The sequence below is a fragment of the Seriola lalandi genome, unplaced genomic scaffold, assembly GCF_002814215.2.
Source record: "Seriola lalandi dorsalis isolate HSWRI2012SDOR001 ecotype SW California unplaced genomic scaffold, Sedor1 jcf7180002054692, whole genome shotgun sequence".
Lineage (NCBI taxonomy): Eukaryota > Metazoa > Chordata > Actinopteri > Carangiformes > Carangidae > Seriola > Seriola lalandi.
The window spans coordinates 2,200,499-2,220,618 of record NW_019525245.1 but is presented as its reverse complement, the minus strand read 5'-3'; the positions used below and the strand labels follow the sequence as shown (position 1 = coordinate 2,220,618).

At 44.9% G+C, this 20,120-nt stretch overlaps 1 protein-coding gene across 3 annotated transcripts in view; it reads left to right on the top strand.

The window, feature by feature from the left end:
• The window catches only part of srgap2 (SLIT-ROBO Rho GTPase activating protein 2), a 53,143-nt gene that overhangs the window by 21,906 nt on the left and 11,117 nt on the right, over positions 1-20,120 (top strand). For 2 of the 3 annotated variants that reach the window (XM_087178561.1, XM_023423562.2), the window contains exons 1-10: positions 5,887-6,042; positions 7,032-7,224; positions 12,022-12,184; positions 15,147-15,209; positions 16,761-16,976; positions 17,368-17,496; positions 18,603-18,824; positions 18,909-19,010; positions 19,141-19,338; positions 19,496-19,580. In XM_087178561.1, the coding sequence (XP_087034687.1) occupies positions 5,955-6,042; positions 7,032-7,224; positions 12,022-12,184; positions 15,147-15,209; positions 16,761-16,976; positions 17,368-17,496; positions 18,603-18,824; positions 18,909-19,010; positions 19,141-19,338; positions 19,496-19,580 (1,459 nt within the window). In that variant the 5' untranslated portion in view covers positions 5,887-5,954. Of the gene's footprint in view, positions 1-5,886; positions 6,043-7,031; positions 7,225-12,021; positions 12,185-15,146; positions 15,210-16,760; positions 16,977-17,367; positions 17,497-18,602; positions 18,825-18,908; positions 19,011-19,140; positions 19,339-19,495; positions 19,581-20,120 lie in introns of those variants that run through there. The other variant, XM_023423559.2, reaches the window with a different exon arrangement.

Sequence of the window (20,120 nt, the reverse complement as noted above, 5' to 3'; positions counted from 1 at the left end):
CCCCCCCCTTCCCTGTCACCTCCTTTTCACTCCACTCACCTCCTCCGCCTGCTCCCTCACCATGAAGGGAGCAACACGGACAAAGAACAGTGATTCCCACACACACACACACACACACAGCTATGATTTAGGGGGGAGGCAAGGTATATCAGCAGGCCCCAGTTGTCATTTATCACTGGGAGTAAAAACACATAATGATCTAGAAAAATAAATATAATATTTAGATCTCTAATGCCTGACACCCCTGTTAAAAAAAAAAAAAAAAAAAAGCAAAGCCACTTAGAAGTTATATTATGGTCATTGTGACGGATGTAATTATTTTACATTTGTATGAACTTTTTAAGCATTCGGTCACATTTGCTAGTTGAAGCATCTCTCGTTTGATGTCCAGTATCTTTATTTAGTGTAGGTACATGTTGTTCATCTTTATGCATTTTCCAAAAATGTCAAACTTAACTTTTAGGGGGGGGGGAGCTGCTCTTTTCCTCATCCATTGTTAATAAGATGTTTACAAATGATGATGGGAAATATTTCCTGAAGCTCATATTGTGGCATTTTATGTCAGTGAGTCCCACTTTCATAGCCCATTTTTGCATTTCCTGGGTCATCAGTGGTTTAATTGGTGCTTGCTGCTTGTTTGTTTTTTTGTGTGGGTATGTGTGTGAAAGAAAACTGAAAGCTGAAAGGTCAGGAGTCTGTTGAAAGCATCCCTCAGCACTCTCTTCTCCATTATGGAGTTGGGTTGAAAAGTGAAATTTCTAAAGTACTAGAAAGACGCCAATAACTTTTACTGTTACCCTCTGAAATCTCCTGTTCTTTACTTATTTATGCCCTGTCATCGCGCAGAGTAGCTTTTATTCCTCTCATATCCTCTGCTCTCTGCCTGTGTGTCTCCTCTCCTGTGTCACACGCAGCAGGTCTGCCGTGGTTTGGCTTCAGCAGAGTTTTCCATGTCTAAAAGTCAAGAAGCTTGTAAAATTTCCTCCTTAAGACGACACTGCTTTTCCTAAATTTTTAAGCTCTGGGTGAGAGAGGAAATGCCTATATAAGTTTTAGTGTGTGTGTGTGTGTGTGTGTGTGTGTGTGTGTGTGTGTGTGTGTGTGTGTGTGTTTGTTTTCAGAGGAAAGGCCCAGATCCAAGGAAAAGACATTGGCTGGAATCTTCCCATTCCTGCAATAGTTTTCCCTCCAACACTTACTGTACTGTAATTCTATCTTTTCCTCTACTCCCTTCCTCTCTCTCTCGCTCCCTCGCTCGTGCGTGTACGTGTGTGTGCATGTGTGTGTGTACAGTGAAGCAGTATTAGGCAGGCATGTCTGGAACTAATAGATTCCACCCGGCTAAAGAATCTTGTGAGGAAATACTACCTGCAACCTGAGGCTTCAGACTACCGACTCGTTCAACTGCCTAAAAATCACGTCCCCTGGCCCCACCATCCCCTCACACACACACACTTACTCACACACACACACACACACACGCTGCTTGCCCCCCTTCAAACTGCAAACCCCTGGCCCAGTTTCTCTCCTGCAGTCTCTCTCTCTCTCTCTCTCTCTCTCTCTCTCTCTCTCTCTCTCTCCTCTTTTCCTGCCCAGTTTCAGGTTCGGAGGGTTATATCGGTGAACTCCACAGCTGCCTGTTTTTCTTCAGGCTCTTTCATTTGGTGAAACAGACGCACGCACAAATACACACACACACACACACACCTCAGTCCATCCCCCCATCCTGCTGCACTCCGTCTGTACACACACACACACACACACACACACACACACACACACATACACATGCTTCCTGTAGTTGTTTTAGTATGACCCTCCCCTCCCGTGTGCTCCCTACTGGCGATGAACTGGTCCTACTGACTTCCTGTCTCTCTGTCCTCTCTTCCTGTGTGTACAGGGATGAATGGACATATTATTCACTGTGACGCAGTGCCCCCCACCACCACCACCCAATTACTCACCCTTTACACTGCTTTCTGTTCTTTTTCCCTTTCTTTCTGTTTCTTTCATTCTTCAGAGGACAATAGTATGAGCTCACAGTGGTACAACTCAAAACTATTACCGCCCCCTTTCTGCTCCCCCCCCTCTTCTCCGCCGCTCTGTGCTGCAGTATCAGCCCCTGGAGCAACAAAGACCAGGCCTTACTGCATAAACACAGCATATACGCGCGTTCACACGCACACACAAAAACACAAACAGGAAAAGAAGAGTGGTAAAAAGAAGGTAATAGTGTACCTTGCTGGTGGCTAGATCTCCTGGTTGGATTTCTCAGAACTACTTAACTGTTGTATTAGTGTGTGTGTTCACGCTGTGTTCACTGATTACCTGGCATAGGTTGTTGTTAGTCACAGCCAATGCCGGCAAAGCAGCTTGTGTTTAAAGGATTATCCTGGTTTATTACGACTTGAGTCTCACATTTGTTGCCGTGGGCGTCGTTCCTATTGCTTACGATGACATATTGATGTCAGTTGCTGAGATCTGTGACCTCGGATATGTCACCACGATGTGGAACACAACAAGATACAAAAGTGGTCAGACAGAATGGTTTTGAACAAGACTTGAGTTTCCATATTTATCTAAACCACTTCATTCCTCTCCACCAAATAAGTTTGACTAACTTGGCGGTTTGTTTAAAACCAGTTTGATCATCAGACTTCTCGTGTTTCCCGCCTGGTCTGACTTGTTTGTAGTGATATTGCCATGTTCCCAGACTTTCACAGTAGAGTTGTGATCTGGATTCTCATCGCAAATGTTTTCTTTTTGTAATATCTTCAAGATTACGCAACATAGAAACACAGGAGTCTCCCACATAATGAGACACTCCTACAGACAATAGTTTTAATTATTTGAATGTAACTTCTGAGCGATGAAGTGTTTTCTGTCAGTTTGTTGAGAAGTAGAGCTGTAGCGGATCTGAAAACCTTCTGTCAAAGAACTGGATACTTTCTAATGCAGCTGTTCATCTTTTGTACTGATGAGTGAACCAGGAGAGTGTCATGCCCATCCAAACTGTGGAAGTGTTTCCAATGTGAGTTGCGTAACATTATCTGTGGAGAAACTGAATGGGACTTTTACTCCAGGAACCGGAGGAATCTAAAATGACTTCTGCCACTTTGTAACTTAGATCTGTCAGCAGCTGTGTTTCATTACTGATAGGAAAGATGGTTGAAACTGTAAAAATAATACTCATTTTGCAATAAACTGAAACTACCTTTAAGTGAACTGAATTGATGTTTCGGTCTGGGTCTGTGCCAGTCTGTTGTTCCTCTGTCGTTTGTACGCTCCCTTCACACTCCCATTCCAGCCATTTCAAGCCTTGTCTCAAACACTCATCACGTCTAGTTGTAAACACTTGCCGTGTGTGTGTGTCTCTTCAAGCCCAGTCCAATAACAGAGGAGGACAGATCTGTCCTAGCTGGAAAGCTGCCGTCAAAATGGCTCAGAGTGACAGTTTGGATTCGCTGTGTCCCATCGCTGTAAGTGTGTATGTGTTGTGCCCATAGCCTGGTTGTTTTCAGGTATAATGAGTGCTCGCAGCAGTGTGTGTGGCTCCTGTATCTAGGCCAGCTCAGAACAGCATCCAGGGCAACCGTCACTTCTGTCAGCTCCCAAGAAAACAGCCCTAAAGCTGGTGCTGTGTTGCTCCAAAAGAAAAACTAACTTTAGCTACAAAATGTAATGTTGCAGGAAAAAAATGACTTTTGGGTTCCACATTGTGCTTGCCAAAAATGGGATTCGAATATTATGTGACTGGTTGGATCGCCTTTTGGCAGTGCCTATTTCCTTTTTTAGTTTTGTTTCCTTCTGAGCGTCCATCCAGACATTTGTATGCAGCAACATGTCTGACTGTAGTTTGCTTTGAGGCAACCCAGACCAGCTGCCTTCAGCCCACTGCAAAATTTACTGCAGGCACTGACCGTGGTGGCAATGTCATTCTAGCGTGGTTATGCTGTCTACATCCATCATCTCTCTCTATTTTTGCCTTCCTTTCTTGGGATCAGGACAAGCAAACTAATCAATAATGGATGATTAGGAGCGGCAGGTTTGGGTGAGGCAGAAAAAAGACATTGCACTCCTCAGATTTCGACCATTTCAATTTTGTGAAAGTCGCCGTTTTCCTACATAGACAGAGACATATGGATGCATTGATGCCACTTATTCACACGACACCACCCTCACCCCCCACCCCCCACCTACACTGAGTGCCAAAAGAAAAACCAACAGGTGGCTCCTATGACTGGATAGAATTGCGGTAACGTGAGGAAAATAAACAAAGAAAGAAAAAGAAAAGGTACTTTCACGACACAGGCGTAAATGTGAAGTAACGTTACACTAAACAAATTCTGAAGGGGTATAGTTGTCCAGTCTTGATTGGTCAACTTGACCGGGTTCTTCCTGTGAATGACGGCAGATGTTTACTGTTTCACTGGACCTTGGTGGACGGTTCACACCTTCTATATGTAGACAAGTGAAGTATGTCGACGGGTTTTGATACAGGGACATGAAGCTCTACCGGAGAGAAAGACCAGCTCGTCCGGTATTGCTGAGTTGTTGTGTGTTTGGTCGTGGTGCAGTGGGACTGGTGCGCATGTGATAAGTGTATGGACGAGGCTCGTGCAGACGGAGCCAGACAGCCCTCGGCACTACAGACTGAGGAGGGGAGGGGGGGGAAAGAGAGAGGAGAGCATCAGTAAAGTAGAATCCCAGAGCCCGATTACAAGACCTGCTCTCATCTGCCTGGAAAATGTGACTGGGCTGTCTGGAGGGGGTGGAGGCGTCACATTTCAGTTCACATCCCACTTCTTACTGGCTCAGGGGATGACGACCGTTGCAGGGGGATGAGACGGAAAGGAAGACCTGCATCGATCTTTTCTGACGGCTTCTCTCCTCTTTGCTCTACCAAGCTCCATGTCTCTCAGCTAACACTCCTCTCCTGATGTCAATAACAGCATTTAGATGGAGAAAGACTTTCTTTCTTTAAACATCCCTCGCAGGGATTCGTTCAGTTTAGCAGCCAGTATAAACGGGGTATGGTGTGCAGAGCTCAGGGTTAGCTTTGGTTGGTTCATACTCCCATATATTTTGTAAATGGAGCGTGCTGCCAGAATCATTCTTCATCCTAATGTGACAGTTAGGGGCCTGAGAGGGGGTTCAGGGCATGGCCTCCCTATTAAATTCATTTTACCCCCATTAAACCTGCTTTCTAAACATTTAGACCACATGGGACTGCTGTCGCTTTTTTCCTCTACATATCCTTCACCCCTCAACCTGCTGATTACCTTATGCTTTCTGTCACCTTCTTATGCTCCTTTAAAGATGCGACGCGAGCGCTTGTTTTCACTGCGGTGTTTGTGCGCGTGTTTTTTGTGTTGTCGTCTCCGGTTGTCTAATTACAAGGCCGCCATGTCGAGGTTTTCTGTCACAGCCTTGAGAGGCGGTACACTGACTCAGCCCCCATCATTGACGACGCTGTGCGATGAGGAAATTATACACAAACACACACACACACATGTGCCGACCACGGGGACAATAACACATGTTGTCAAAGCAAATATTCACAGCAGGTCATTAGCACAGTCACTGGCTGTGTGTGTACGCATTTATTTGGCGAGTACTTGAGTGTTTGTGCCGTAGTGTCATAATGCCACAAACCTGCTCTGCTCCAGCCTTTTCAATCAGCAAAGAATGTCTGTGAGTGGACACAGCCGCTGGTTAGTGGCACAGTGTTTAGGTCTGTGTTTATGAGAGAGCGAGAGAGAAGTGGGAGACGGGGGTGGGAGGAGCGGGTTGGTCACAGACACATTTAGATATCCCACTTCTCTTTGTGGTAATGAGAAACTGCACTCTCAGCTGTTAAACACAAAGGCAGCATTAACAGTCGCCGTCAGCCAGAGGCTCAGTTTCTGCCTGCCTGTGAGGGTGTATGTGTGCATGTGTGTGTGTTTGAATGAATGTGTGTATGTGAGGGGAGTCGATACTGCACTGAAGCCAGGATGGAGGCCAAAACCGTCCGCTTTCTGTACAGCCAGCGTTGTAAAGGTAGGACATCTTGAGTATAGACTTGCCATGATGGAGCTGCACTGGCTGGCAGTTGGGGTTTGTGTGTGTGTGTGTGTGTGTGTGTGTGTGTGTGTGTGTGTTTGGGGTTGCGTGCATGTGTGTGGTTGTTGTTTTTCTTAACTTTTTAAAAGGGTGCATGCGCAGCCTACTCAGCATTGGCAGGCAGCTATGAGAGCATAGCATTAATCTGTCAGCTGTCAGCACTGATCCAGCTTATCACCATCCTGTGTGTGTGTGTGTGTGTGTGTGTGTGTGTGTGTGTGTGTGTGTCTGTGTGCGTGTGTGTCTGTGTCCTTGGGTGTTTACATGTGTGCACGTGTTGCTGCGGATGCTTTGTGTGTCTCAGTCTATAACTGCAATGGGCAGGACTCTCCAGAGGACGTTTCTGTAGCCAGTGATTGAATATGGTTACCGAGTGTGTCTGCACTGAGTGCACTCTATTAATTTGAGGCCAGACTGGAGAGCAGCATGGCGGAGGGAGAGGGGAAGGAGGCAGGAGGAGAATGAAAAGTGATAAGCTGGGATAAATGACTACCGCACACATGTGGATGAATATGATGTACACACATACGCAGCAGTCTGTGCTTTAGGAACTGGTGGGAGGGGAATGGATTTCAGCCAAGACTCCAGGCTGATGTGTCAGGGCTCTGGCAGGTGTTTTCACTGGAGCTGGGTCCATCCTCATCAGCTGTAAGATCTTAACATCTTACATGTTGTTGTGGCATGTATCATATGATGATATCACTGTACTGTCAACAGTAATGTATGCAGCTTACTTCCCAGTTCTATGGCTCATTGCCTGTTGTTACCATTTTTTAAGAGGAAGGAGGCCTTTGATTCTTGATTTATTTTCTTTTGTAGCTTGAATGTGCTGACTACACCTGGATTACACCGTAATAAAGCCAACAAATAGGTCAAACTCTGACAGTCTCTTTCTCTCCCCCCCACTCTTCTCTTGTCCCTGGCAGAGATCCGTGCCCAGCTGGTGGAACAGCTCAAGTGCTTGGACCAGCAGTGTGAGCTGAGGGTGCAGCTGCTTCAGGATCTGCAGGACTTCTTCAGGAAGAAGGCGGAGATTGAGATGGACTACAGCCGCAACCTGGAGAAGCTGGCTGAAAGGTTCCTCACCAAGACGCGCAGTACCAAGGACCATCTACTCAAGTATGACACACTCAGATTGCACTGCCGCACTGGGCTGCAGATTTTTACCGTTTACATTTTAGTATTCTTGTATACAAGTGTCCGAGACAGCCTGATATTCTTCCCTGTGAAAGTTTCCAAGTAAGATGAGACTTCACCCAATTTCCTTATTTAGCCTTTTAAACAGTGTCAGGGGAAACTGGTGACTTACTTCCTTAGAAAAGAGAAGTAGAGGCAGACAAGAAAATGAAACAGAAGAATGGCCAAGAGGCATGGTGATGGAGGTCACATTGGTGTTAGTCACTCTGTAAAGTACTGACTTACATCACTTTCCAGTTTGATCTAATGTAACATCTACTGATTTATAGCTGGGAGATTCCATTAAGATCCTCATTTCTGTTGTGAATCTGTGTGTGCGCGTGAGTGTACGCACGTGTGTGTGTGTGCGTGTGTATGTGTGTGAGTGTACGCAAGTGTAACTGCAGCCAGAAATGGGCAGGTGGTGATTTTGTGCTCTGACTCTTTTGCAGTGTCTTGCTGTGAATGTAACCTTGCCCAAACAGGGATTGTCCCTCACTGAGTAAGGTCTCTCTCTCTCTCTCTCTCTCTCTCTCTCTCTCTCTCTCTCTCTCTCTCTCTCTCACTCTCACTCTGTCACAGACACATAAGATCCATTCAGATACACACTGGAGCTTATCAGCTTTAGCAGTGTGATATGTTTTTGTATAATTTATCTGGCAGTTTTTGGTGGGAGAGAGCAGTCTGTTTCCATGTGGGGAAGGATACTGAACTGCTAAACACCCTCGTGCAGACACACACACACACACACACGTGCAGACACACACACACACACACACACAAATTCTGCAGAGCAATGCATAAATGGAGGCAGAGTGTGCTTTCAGTTTAGTTAATTATGACTCTTTGCATCCTCACTCCTCTATCTTTTAGCCTGTGGCTTGAAAATTGACGGGTGCATCAAAAAAGGCGCTTTGCAGAGGAACTTTTGACAAGAAAACACAAATGTATCTTAAGCAGAAATGTTCAACCGCTTGGCAACATCCTTTTGATGGAAATTTTCCTGTCTCTAAATTTTAATGATTGATTACTGCTACTGATGTGAAGGGGCTGTAGCTGCAGTAGCATTAATGTATCATTACTGCAGTACCGTTTTTTTTTTTTTTTTTTTTTTTTTTTTAATATCAACCTACAGGGACACGAGGAGCCTCACCAAATTGTGTCATGATTTGTGAGACAGCTGTGCCTCATCAGTAATTGCTTACTCTTCAAAATGATGGTGTTGGATTGAACAGCGATGACCCCTCAGGTCAATAAAATTCCTTCCATCCTTCCCTGCTTCTCTCTCCTGCATCTCCACTGGAAGGAGCTAAGACACAAGTGCCCCTGGAAACAGGGAGAATTGTGAGAGAAAATGAATGAAGAAAGAATAGAGACAATAATTAGGAGGAACTGTTTTGTTTTTATTTGGTAACCTTTGCTAACATCTCCTGACTCTTGAATAGACTGTATCTTCCAGAATTACTAAAACTATTGAGAAGGACTGGACTCTTTCCTCTTGGATTCCTGTTAACTATGACCTCCTCTGCAGCCAACTTCCTCTTTTTTCCCCCTGGTCTTTACTTATGCATCTTTCAATTTACCAGAAACATTAATTTCTCTGCTGGGGGCAAACCCACACCCCTGCTCTCTGACACATGCAGGCACAGACTGAAAGGAATCGATAGGTCCTCTAAACGAAACCCAATTCCAGCCAAGAGGACATACCCCCAACATGCACACACATCTACAACACACACACACACACACACACACACACACACACACACACACACACATGCACACCCTCTAGCTCAGATCAATACTGAGCCCGGTGCAGAGTGTATGTTTCCCTCTGTTGCGTATTGGGGGAGGGAAGGAGAGCAGAGGAGAAGGTAGGGCAAAGGACAGAGAATAAAATATGTGGTTTAGCTGTTCAGCTACTGCAGCAGGTCTCCTTACGTCATAATCTATCAACATGTCGTAATGCAATAAAAATACAGCAGTTCACTGACTGACAAGTGTTCAATCTCCATTTTCATATCTCTGTTTGCTCCTCTCTCACCCTCCTTTTGCTTCTCTGTTCTTCTAACATCTGTGTATTTAACAGTCTCCCTGCATCTGCTGCAGCTCAGTCCGGGTGCCACGCTGGAATTTCAGCTATTTTCCGGTTATGTGTGTGTATTTTTGTATGTGTGTCTGAATGTAGGTGTGTGTGTGTGTGTGTGTATGTGTGTGGGTCTGGGTCTGTTTCTCCATACAGCCAGGCGTTGATGGTGCTCCAAGAATTGTGGGGTGTGATGGTTGTGTGTGTTTGTGTTGATCCCATGGAGACTCCTGGTATTCCTGCTATTTGGCAGACAGCGTACAGCAATGGTGGGGGGTTAGACGGTTTAACCGTATTATTTGTGTGTGTGTGTGTGTGTGTGTGTGTGTGTGCGTGCCCTGAGGCTGACAGGCAGATTGGTCACATGAAGAAGCCCTCACAAGTTGCACCCTGACTCAAAGCCTACCCTTATGCTAAATATTAGCTCAGTTTCACTGTTAACAAGTTGCAGCCCCTTACACAACTCTTGGCGACAGCTACACATTATTTCAATGTGGTTTTTGGGATCGTATGACCACACGTGGCCGGAAAATTGCTGTTTTGTATCTTTTGTGGTTGTATTCATTTAAATCTGTCAAGTGTTTTTTCTTTTTTTGTTTTGTTTTCTGCTTACCCTTTCATACAATATTTAATCAAACTTGGAATATGATATAATTAAAAAGTGATTTTTGATATGACTGCCTTGATTATTTTTGTGAGAAAAAGAAAAGACAGAATTTACAATCAAAATATCATTATAACTAAAATACCAGGCAGTATGTAATCTAGTAGGACAATATGGAAAACATGTCAGTATATGCCTGCTCTGACTGTCTTTGTGCACATTGTGTCAGTGTTTTGTGCAGCCGGACCTTTCCCTTCATGCATCCTGTTGTTAGTCCAATCATTAAAGCTGTGCTCAAACAACAAGTGTTTCTGTGGTACAGCTGGTCCTAGTATTTAGTTTGGTCAGTGCAAGAACAATTTGCCTGCTCAGCTTGCTTCAGTTGTATGAAACTGCCAGCAGTGATGCCCTGTTTAGTACTATGCAGTTTGATCCTGAATGTAAATGACTATTTAGCATTTTCCCTCCACTGACAGCACCTGACCCTAAGACTCACTGTGTTCCCAGCGTGCACCATGTGACCTCCAGAAGGACCAATGACATTTCAGTGTTTGCGTTGCGATAGCTGAGGATCAGAGAGAGTTAGGTGATATTTCACCCAGTTGCTGCAGTGCCATTGCCATGGTGATCATCCGCGGTGGGCTGAGGGTGACATGTCACATGGAGGCAGGGAGGCTGGCCAGTTGAGCAAATAGAGGAACTGTGGCCCTGTTTTGGTGGAAAAAAAAATGTTGTGCAAACAGTGAAGACAGACACAACGGAAAAGAAACAGACAGCAGAGAGAAGTTGCAGTAGAAAGTGATACAAACACACGTGAGCCCACATTATCATTGCTCAAGTTTAACATACAAAATGTGGTTCATGGAGTTGAACTATTTTGGCTTTGTGATGTGTGTAGGTGGATTTTTTTTTTTCTTTTAATCATTACACTCCGTTAGTCATCTGACCAGTGACAGCCAGTACCAGCAAATCACATCACTGTTTATGACTCATCTCATCAGATCCCACTTTCTCACAGTCACACACACACACACACACACACACACACACACACACACACACACCTCCCCACGGACACTACCCCCACTTTATACCCCCCGGTCAAAGACTTTCTCTGTGTCTCCGACCTTGTGTATGCTTGGGTCAGTGCTCTACTTTTCCTGACCCTTGTGTGTGTGTGTGTGTGTGTGTGTGTGTCTGTGTGTGATGTAAATGCCTTGCAGCTCTTTGCTCTCTCTATCCAGTTAAAGCTGCTCTTAACGGCACAAAGACCTTCTTTCATCCACTTACACTCACTCATAATCCATTTTGCCCACTAGATCATCCATGGATCATCCATAACACATACTGTACACACTCACACACACACACAGTCACACATGCTGGTGCTGATGTTGTCGTGTAAGCAGGACATTGAGAGCCTTGCATTTATATATTGGCTTTATGGGGACCTGACAAAAGACAATGAAACACTATTGGACTATCACACTGAAATCATTACAGTCTTTAAATCTCTCTCTTTCTGTCTCTATCTTTTCTCTCTCTCCTCTTTCTCTTATCCCTTTGTGCGACAGCTGTACTTGTGGGGGGGGAGTCTTACCTCTTCCTGCTGGGTTTTGTATCCTGGCTGAATCCCCTGTTCCCTGTTTGGGCTGGCTGTGTGTGTGGGTGTATGTGTGTGTGTAGGTGTGTGTGTGTGTGTGTGTGAGAGCAAGAGGGTGGCTGTTTTGAGCATAAATCTGTCTGGGCATTTGCTCCCTCCCTGTCTGTTATCCCAATGCCTTGTCTGATCTTTACAAAAACACTGTGTTGAATAGTGTGTTTTTTATGCAGTATTCCTGTCTACATTTTACATGAAGAAAGTCTTCGTGTATATGTCTGTGTGCATCTATCAGCAGCATGAGACGGAAACTTTAGAAGATGAAAGTGACTTTATGCTAGTCTTTTGTCTAAACATTTGCTTTGAGCTCCTTGAATACATTTTAAGTCTCTCCCTGTGTGTGTGTGTGTGTGTGTGTGTGTGTGTGTGTGTGTGCATGTGCGCTTGTAGGAAGGAGCAAAGCATCTTATCACCAGTGAACTGCTGGAACCTGCTGCTGCTTCAGGTGAAGAGGGAGAGCCGCGACCATGCCACTCTGTCCGACCTCTACCTCAACAACATCATTCCCCGCTTTGCACAGATCAGCGAGGACTCAGGACGCCTCTTCAAGAAGGTAAACACACACACACACACACACACAGTGGAATTTGACTTCACTGAGGTTTCTTTGAGGTTACCGTCACAGTGTATGGCTCACACTTCTTTCAAAGTCTTTTTCATGTGTGGAGGAGTGTTTTTGAAAAGGTGCAAAGGAGAAAAAGAATGCACCAGCTACAGACTGATATGCTGAAAACCATGTCCATATTTTTTCCCTGTCCATTTGTTTCCCCTGCATCTGTTTTCTGTCTATTGGGCTGTTTTATTGACTGACAGCAAGTCAGCTGAACCTCAGGTCAGCAGAGTTTAGGCCATTTGTTCATACAGTAGCCTCATTCTTGTCTCCTCTGATCTCTGCCTTGCTTGACATAGAGAAGAAAGAGACGAGACCGAGGAAATGCGGAGGGAGACCAGAAAAAGGAAGAGAATTGGAGTAGAAAGAGAGGGCATCATGAGAAGACAAGACAAGGGGGGGGGGTGATTTCTCTGGAAATCAGAGCTTGCTTGACCTTGTAGAGCAATATACCATGGCTGAGCTCTCCCCTGGGAGACGGTCATTCATCTCCAGGCTGGACAAGTTAAACCAAATACACAAGTATTTGGAGCATTTGAGAGGCAGTGCAGAGGATTGGAGACTGAGTTTAGTAAACATACACAGATATGAACTTTTCATGTTTTTCAGAGTTTCAGAGCGAGAACATTTCTGCGAGGTGAGGTAATTTCTGCTAATTGTCTTCAAAGAATGAATTCATACAGCTTTGGTCTGGATTTAAGATTAGACTTGGGTTTAGATTAAACTATCACGGGTTAAGTTTAAGGTAAAGATGGAAGTGAAGCTCGTAGTGAGGATGGAAAAGAATCTTATCAAGAGAAAGCCCTCACAAGTGTAGTAAGATAAGTGTGTGCGTGTGTGGAAGGCAAAGTGAAGCAGTCTGTGAGTGGAATGTCATGGCAGAGGCTGCTGATTTTCTAACCAGATAGGTTGTCTTTGAACTACATTTACAGTCTGATCGCAGGCGATGAGAACACACACACAAACCTTCACCCTCATTTTACTGCCTGTCTGATACACCAGTGCAAAAAAAAAAAAAAAAAAAGGAAACCTCACTTTTTCTCTTTTTCCCTGCCTCTCACTTCTTGGTTGAGTCATGGACGTTGATTTCTATTTTCATTCTTCTCAAACACTGGTTTTTCTTTGGCACGAGGACTGCTTTCATCATGTCTGGGTCATGAACAGGCTGCACAAATACACAAGGAGAATACTCTGTTGGCTAATTAAGTAGATAATTAGTTCATTTATAACATTTCCAGTCAGCAGCATGAATACCAGTAGTGCCAGGGGCCACGACACGCACAACTCATGTGTACACAACTCATGGAGACCAACGCCACGACCCATATTAGAGAAGTCAACACATTAATTTCAGCCAGTGTGGAAAGTAGTGCAAAATTATACTTTTGGTGCAGTGTGTGTGTGTGTGTGTGTGTGTGTGTGTCTGTGTGTGTCTGTGTGTGTGTCTGTGTGTGTCTGTGTGTGTGTCTGTGTGTGTCTGTGTGTGTGTGTGTGTGTGTGTGTGAGATCTTGTCACTGACAGAGAAAGCTCTAATGAGTCAGACTGCATTAATGAGTACACAGTCTCAACCTGGACTACAGACATCAGGGCTAATGAACTGTGCTAGTTACCAGTTTCTGTTGTGAACCAGACTAGATGTCCACAGGCAAAATGGTAAGTCCAAAGGTCAAGATCCATGGTTGATAGATATGAGGGCTCAGCCATGGCTTATTGCTTTTTGACTGGCTGTAGTCTGGCTGGTTGTCACCTAATCTGAGCCTCGTACTGCACTTTAAAGAGTGAGGGCGGGACAGCCTCAGTGATCCTGTTACCTCTTTTCGTCTACAGCAGAATCCTAAATCTCTCTAATGTCACTTTCTCCCTCTGCAGCATATATCCCTCTGTTCCCGACCTTCCTGCTCTCTGTAATTCTCCCACATAAATTCATCATTAGGATTTTTGGAGTCCTTGCTCTCCATAAACCCCTTGACCTCTTTCCCACCATCCTTTTCTCACACCTCACCACAACCCACGCCTCTGCTGTGCCCTCTTCCAGCAGAAGACAGATGCTCAACATACGAAATCTGTTCTTGCTTTTTCTCTGCATTCCTTATCCATTTTTTTCAGTTGGCTGTCTCTGCTATTTATTTTTTTTTCTCTTTTATTTTCCCCCATGCTTGTCTTTTGCTTTATCTTACCTGTCTGCTTTCAATTTCAGTCAGTTTCATTTGTATATTCCCAAATTGACAAATTTGTATAAAGTGTAATATGTAGCTGGTTTATGCCTCTCTTTTCATCATTACTAAAACCCAGTCCGAATGACGTGATTTTAGTAGTTGAGGTGAATCCCAGCGTATCCTGCTAAAATATGAGAGGAGCTGTGAAATGTGTGTGTTTATGTGTGTACATTTGTGAATGTGTGTGGAGCCTGCTGATGCGTGGGGTTCCCGTGAAGTCGTCAGTCATTAGTAGCTGTCTGGAGAATGGTACTGCCTGTATTACTCCCTGTTCCTCCCACTTTGTCTCTTTTTTTTAATCTTGTCTAACTGTGTCATCTTGCTCTCTGTCTTTGGCTCTTTTTTTTCCTCTTGCCTCCTCTGCGTTACGCTCTCTGCCACCGTGCCATCATGTAGCGATCCATATCTGTAGCTTCCTCCTCTGTCTCCACATCCATCAAGTCCACTACCGCCTTGCTCATTCATCTGAACCAGTGACTCATCCACTCCTGTTCAGCAAGATTGTCTAATCTTGATTGATGATGGGGCTGTTGATCACTGGCTGAGCCTGAGTGGGTATGGGTGTCATTAGTTGACAGAGAGATGACCAGGTAGATGGACAGTGGGTAGAATCTGTGAATAATGACACTTAGTGAATGGTTGGCACTTTTCATCCATATGAATGTGTCTTGTTTTTCTGTCTCTCCAGAGCAAAGAGGTTGGCGTACAGCTGCAGGAGGACATGATGAAAGTTCTTAATGAGCTTTACACGGTAAGAGAAGCCACTGCCATCACACTCACAACATATTTAACGGCATATTTCAAAACCAAAGGTACAAAGTACTTTACTACAAGGACCAGTTGCAAATAAAAATTCTTTTACAAATGTAACAAGAGCTAACAAGAACAAGCTTATAGACAACACAAAAACATGGATATTAACGAGGCATTTTAGATACAATCATTTTAGGATATAAGATTTTTAGCCACACTAGCAGCTTGGTTCTAGAGCAAAGTCGGTCTATCCACCACTTTTGTGGGTTAGAGTGAAATATCACAGCGGTAAACTATTGGATGGTTTGCCATGACCTTTTTACAGATGTTTACGGTCCCTAGAAGATGAATCGTACTGACTTCAGTGATCCCTTTTTTTCTTTCACCAGCAGGTTCACATTTAATAGTTTTGAGTGAAATTTCTTTTAACTATTAGATTGAATTTTGGTAAACATATTCATGGTCGCCTTTGAGATGAATTCTGACAACTTTAGTGACTCCTAAATTTTCAGTTTTTAGCCATCATCAGGTCAGTTAATTTGGTTTATAATCACCTGCAATGCCTGCAAAACTAATGCAATTCTCAACCTCTGTTAGCAAATGTTTTCACGCTAACATGCTAAATAAATCATGGTGATCATGGTTAACATTATATCTGCTAAACTTCAGCATGGTAGCGTTATCATTGTGAGCATGTTAGCATTTAGCTCATAGCAACACTGTGCCCAAGTACAGCTTCACAGAGCTGCTAGCATGGCTCTTATTGATGTTTTTAAAGGAGTGATATATACTGATACACTCATGCTTCTGTAAAGCGTTGTTATGCACATTCTTACAAACGGGACAGTCTGACTTGATTGTTGATATTTCACACATCATCACTGGCCTGTCTGTTGTTTTGGTCTTCTCACGCTGTCAGGGGCATCACAATGCCGGTTACACATGTCCATGGTGCTGCCAAAAGGACTGCGGCAATCAGAGTGTGTTTCACTGTCTGTTTGTGTGTGGGCAAAGTTTCCTACTACATCATGCCTCTGACCAGCAAGCAACCATACAGCTTCAGCCCAGCAAGGCCCATAAAAGCAGATCTTAGGCTGTAATTATAGTGTGTAGTAAGAGATAGAAATAGATCTGGTTTGAGTGACGCGCAGTTGCTCACATGTATACTCATAGACCAGTGTGTCTGACGGTGGCGTTTTGAGGAGGGTTTGAGCCGTATAATGATGGCTCTGGCGGTGGTCACCAGAATAAGGCTGACACTGCACACACACATACTCGTTTCATGTGTTTAACTCTTCATGTTAAAGTCATACCACCATGTCCAAGTACAGTAGAGGAGGTTGTTTGTGACTGTAATATTGCGGCGTGCCAGTGCTCGGGGGTTCTGTCTGAAAAGTCTGTCTGTGTACCGAGCCTCTGTGCTACACTCTCTTCATGATGCTGAGTGGCATAATCCCACTTTTGATCCGGGGCCAGAACTGAAGGGAGGAGACCCACTGAGAAACACGCATATTCATGCTTGTCTACAAATCTCAACCCTTGTTCCCAGGTGATGAAGACATACCACATGTACAACACGGACAGCATCAATGCCGAGTCCAAGCTGAAGGATGCGGAGAAGCAGGAGGAGAAGCAGATGGGACGCTCCGGTCGACAGGACGACCGTCAGACGCCGCGCTCCCCCGACACCCTGGCCAGCATCAAGACTGACGAGAAACCAGTCCGACGCTCCAGTGTCAAAAAAATCGAGAAGATGAAGGAGAAGGTGAGCGAGGCCTGGCTGGGGAGGGGAAATGGAGGGCAACGAGAGGAAAGCTGTTTCAGAGCGCTCCACCTGTTGTCACATTGACTGTGTGTGTGTGTGTGTGTGTGTGTGTGTGTGTGTGTGTTCATGAATGATTTATGAGGGCATGACTGGCTTATTGCTAACCTTGTCTACTACAGCTGGGGCCTGTCACAGCTACATGGTTCTCCACTTCTTATTATCCATAATCAATACTGAGGCATTCCACTCTAACACCTATTATTCCTCTCCCTTCCCTCCTTCTCTCTACCTGTCGTTACTCTGCTTCTTTCATTCTTGCCCGGTTTTTCTTTACTTCTCCTCTTTTCAATCCCTTGTCTTTATCTCACTCTCTCTCTCTCTCTCCTATCAGAGACAAGCTAAATACACAGAGAACAAGCTGAAGGCCATCAAGGCCAGGAATGAGTACCTGCTAGCTCTTGAGGCCACCAACAGCTGTGTCTTCAAATATTACATCCATGACCTCTCCGACATCATTGATGTGAGTATAAACACTCTCTGTTACTCGGCGGGAGCGGCTAACATTTGTAGACATATTGTGTGTGCTTGTGTCCCAGTGAGTTGGACCAGGGGTGGTCCCTCGGTCAGTCTCTTCACATCAGCTTCAGTGCTCCTAATGAAGGAGGATTGGTCACTCTCTATGTTTTCTCCTCTTTGTATCGAGTGTTTGGGCCCCTCATAGAAAGCCAGTGTCCAAAACATTTTAATCATTCTCTGCTCAATAAAAACATTTCACTGCCTGCTGGACTGACGGACCTGTCAATCGAGGTGTTCATTCTCTCACTCCGGTTGATGGCGCTGACACACTAATTGAACAAACTGTGCTCTGGTAAACCCCCAGTGACGTTCACAATGTTAGTGAATTGTTTTGCTAATTTCTTTAATACGATTTTGCCGTACGTCGTTCTGGCAGGTAACAGCTGGAGACAGTGTTGCCCATGTAGGTTGTGAAAGAAATTAAGGAGGCACCAACCATGTCTAATGAACTGATAAACAACGAATCTCACCTGTAAAATATGCACTATGTGTCTACTCGATCTAACCTTTATCCAGTGGAGGATAACGGAGCAGACTGGGGTCGTACTGTGTAGCCTCCGGTTGTGAATGTGTGCGTGTTAGATGGGCGATGCTGAGAAGGAGAGGGTTTATCTCAGTTAAACTACCCTGTTTATTTTGTCTCTTAGTTTATTAGTTTATCCATCCTACATGCAAAATATTTCAGCACAGACATTTTACAATTTAAGAATGATCCATTTTGAGAGCAAGGGAGATGTACCATGTGACATCTCAAAGACTATTGTATAGATGTCGATGCAACTTGTGGTGCAGTATTTTTTTATAGTTGTTAAACTGATTATAGTAGCACTATATATACAGGTAAACAGTGTGTCTGCATGGCTTGGTGACATGGCTGGATATCATGTAATATCCCTGTATGTCTGGACTGTCAAAGGCATAGTGGCTAAAAAAAACAAAACTATACATATGTCATAGGTCATTTCTTTCTGCTTTATTTTCTGTTACTCAACAATGCTTACATCTCATGCCATTAAATTATGTGTCCATGTGTGTGTGTGTGTGTACCAGTGCTGTGACCTGGGCTACCATGCCAGCCTGCATCGTGCCCTGAGGACCTACTTATCTGCAGAACAGAACGTAGAAACATCCAAACACACCGGCCTGGAGACACTGGAGGGAGCCGCAGAGAGTCTGGAGCCCAACGGGGACAAACAGAAACTGATGGAGACCTACAACAACGTCTTCTGCCCCCCGGCTCGGTTCGACTTCCAGTCCCACATGGGAGACACGGTACAGTGCAAGCGCTTGCGTTTGGTTCTGTTAGAGTGAGTGCGTTGTTAAACATCAGTGCTATAATATGTTTTTCGCTTGTAGATGGGAGTGATGTGTGCACAGCAGCCGCTGGAAAGCGAGCTGCTCCAGAGATGTCAGCAGCTGCAGTCCCGTCTCTCCACACTCAAGATTGAGAATGAAGAGGTCGGACATCTTTCTGCTTCCTCTAATATTATTCATTCATCTGTGTCATCTTCGAACCCCTTGTAAGTGTCTTGAGTGTTAATCACAGCTTTTGTTCACATCTTGTCTTCTCTTCGTTACTGCCCTTCAGGTGAAGAAAACCATGGAGGCTACTCTGTCCACCATCCAGGACATGGTGACAGTGGAGGACTACGACGTCTCCGAGTGCTTCCACCACAGCAACAGCATGGAGTCGGTCAAGTCCACTTTCAGTGAATCCTATCTCAGCAAGCCCAGCCTGGCCAAGCGGCGGGCCAATCAGCAGGAGACGGAGCAGTTCTACTTCACGGTCAGCTGCCATTTATGGACATAGATGATTTCTCATAAGCATTAATAGGATCAAGCCTCTAACCGACAAAGCTGTTTTCTTTACTGCAGTTATATATGAGCATAATATGCACATGTTGTGACTCCAGCGTGTGTGTGTGTGTCTCTGTGTGTTGTAGAAGCTGAAAGAGTTTCTGGAGGGCAGGAACCTGATCACCAAACTGGACGCCAAGCATGACCTCATCCAGAAGACCCTGGGAGAGAGTGAGTGGGGCTGCCAGAGTGTCCTTCATACATTTAAGACATCGTCCTTGTGTCCTGTATGTGCGAGTGTGTGTTTGTGCTCTGGGAGCTCCGCAGCAGGAGGGAGATGGATTCAGGAAAAGGTCTGGTGCCTGGAGGCAGAGCAGGAAGCAGATCAGAGAGATGAGTGGTGTGGTGGGACACATCAGAACCCATGCAGTGCAACAGAATGAGTTTAATACATCTAATAATCACAAGCTGTGTGTGTGTGGAGGGCTAGGTCACAGTGACAGTGACCATATGTGGATGCAGCTGTATGTTTGTAAGTGTGTGTTAGGGCAGGGATGGGGGGGGCACGGGGGGAGGGTGTATTCCTCAGGGCTGAATGTGTCTGCGTTTCCATAAGCTTACAGGAAAAAGCCTCCCAAAATTGTGTGTGCACAGCTTAAGTGAGACGTTTGCTCCCTGTCTCTGTTCCATCTGAAGCTGTTTCCTCATGTGTCCTGATTCCACTATAACAGCCTATCTCTTTCTCTCGCTTTCCTGTCATACCACCCCCCC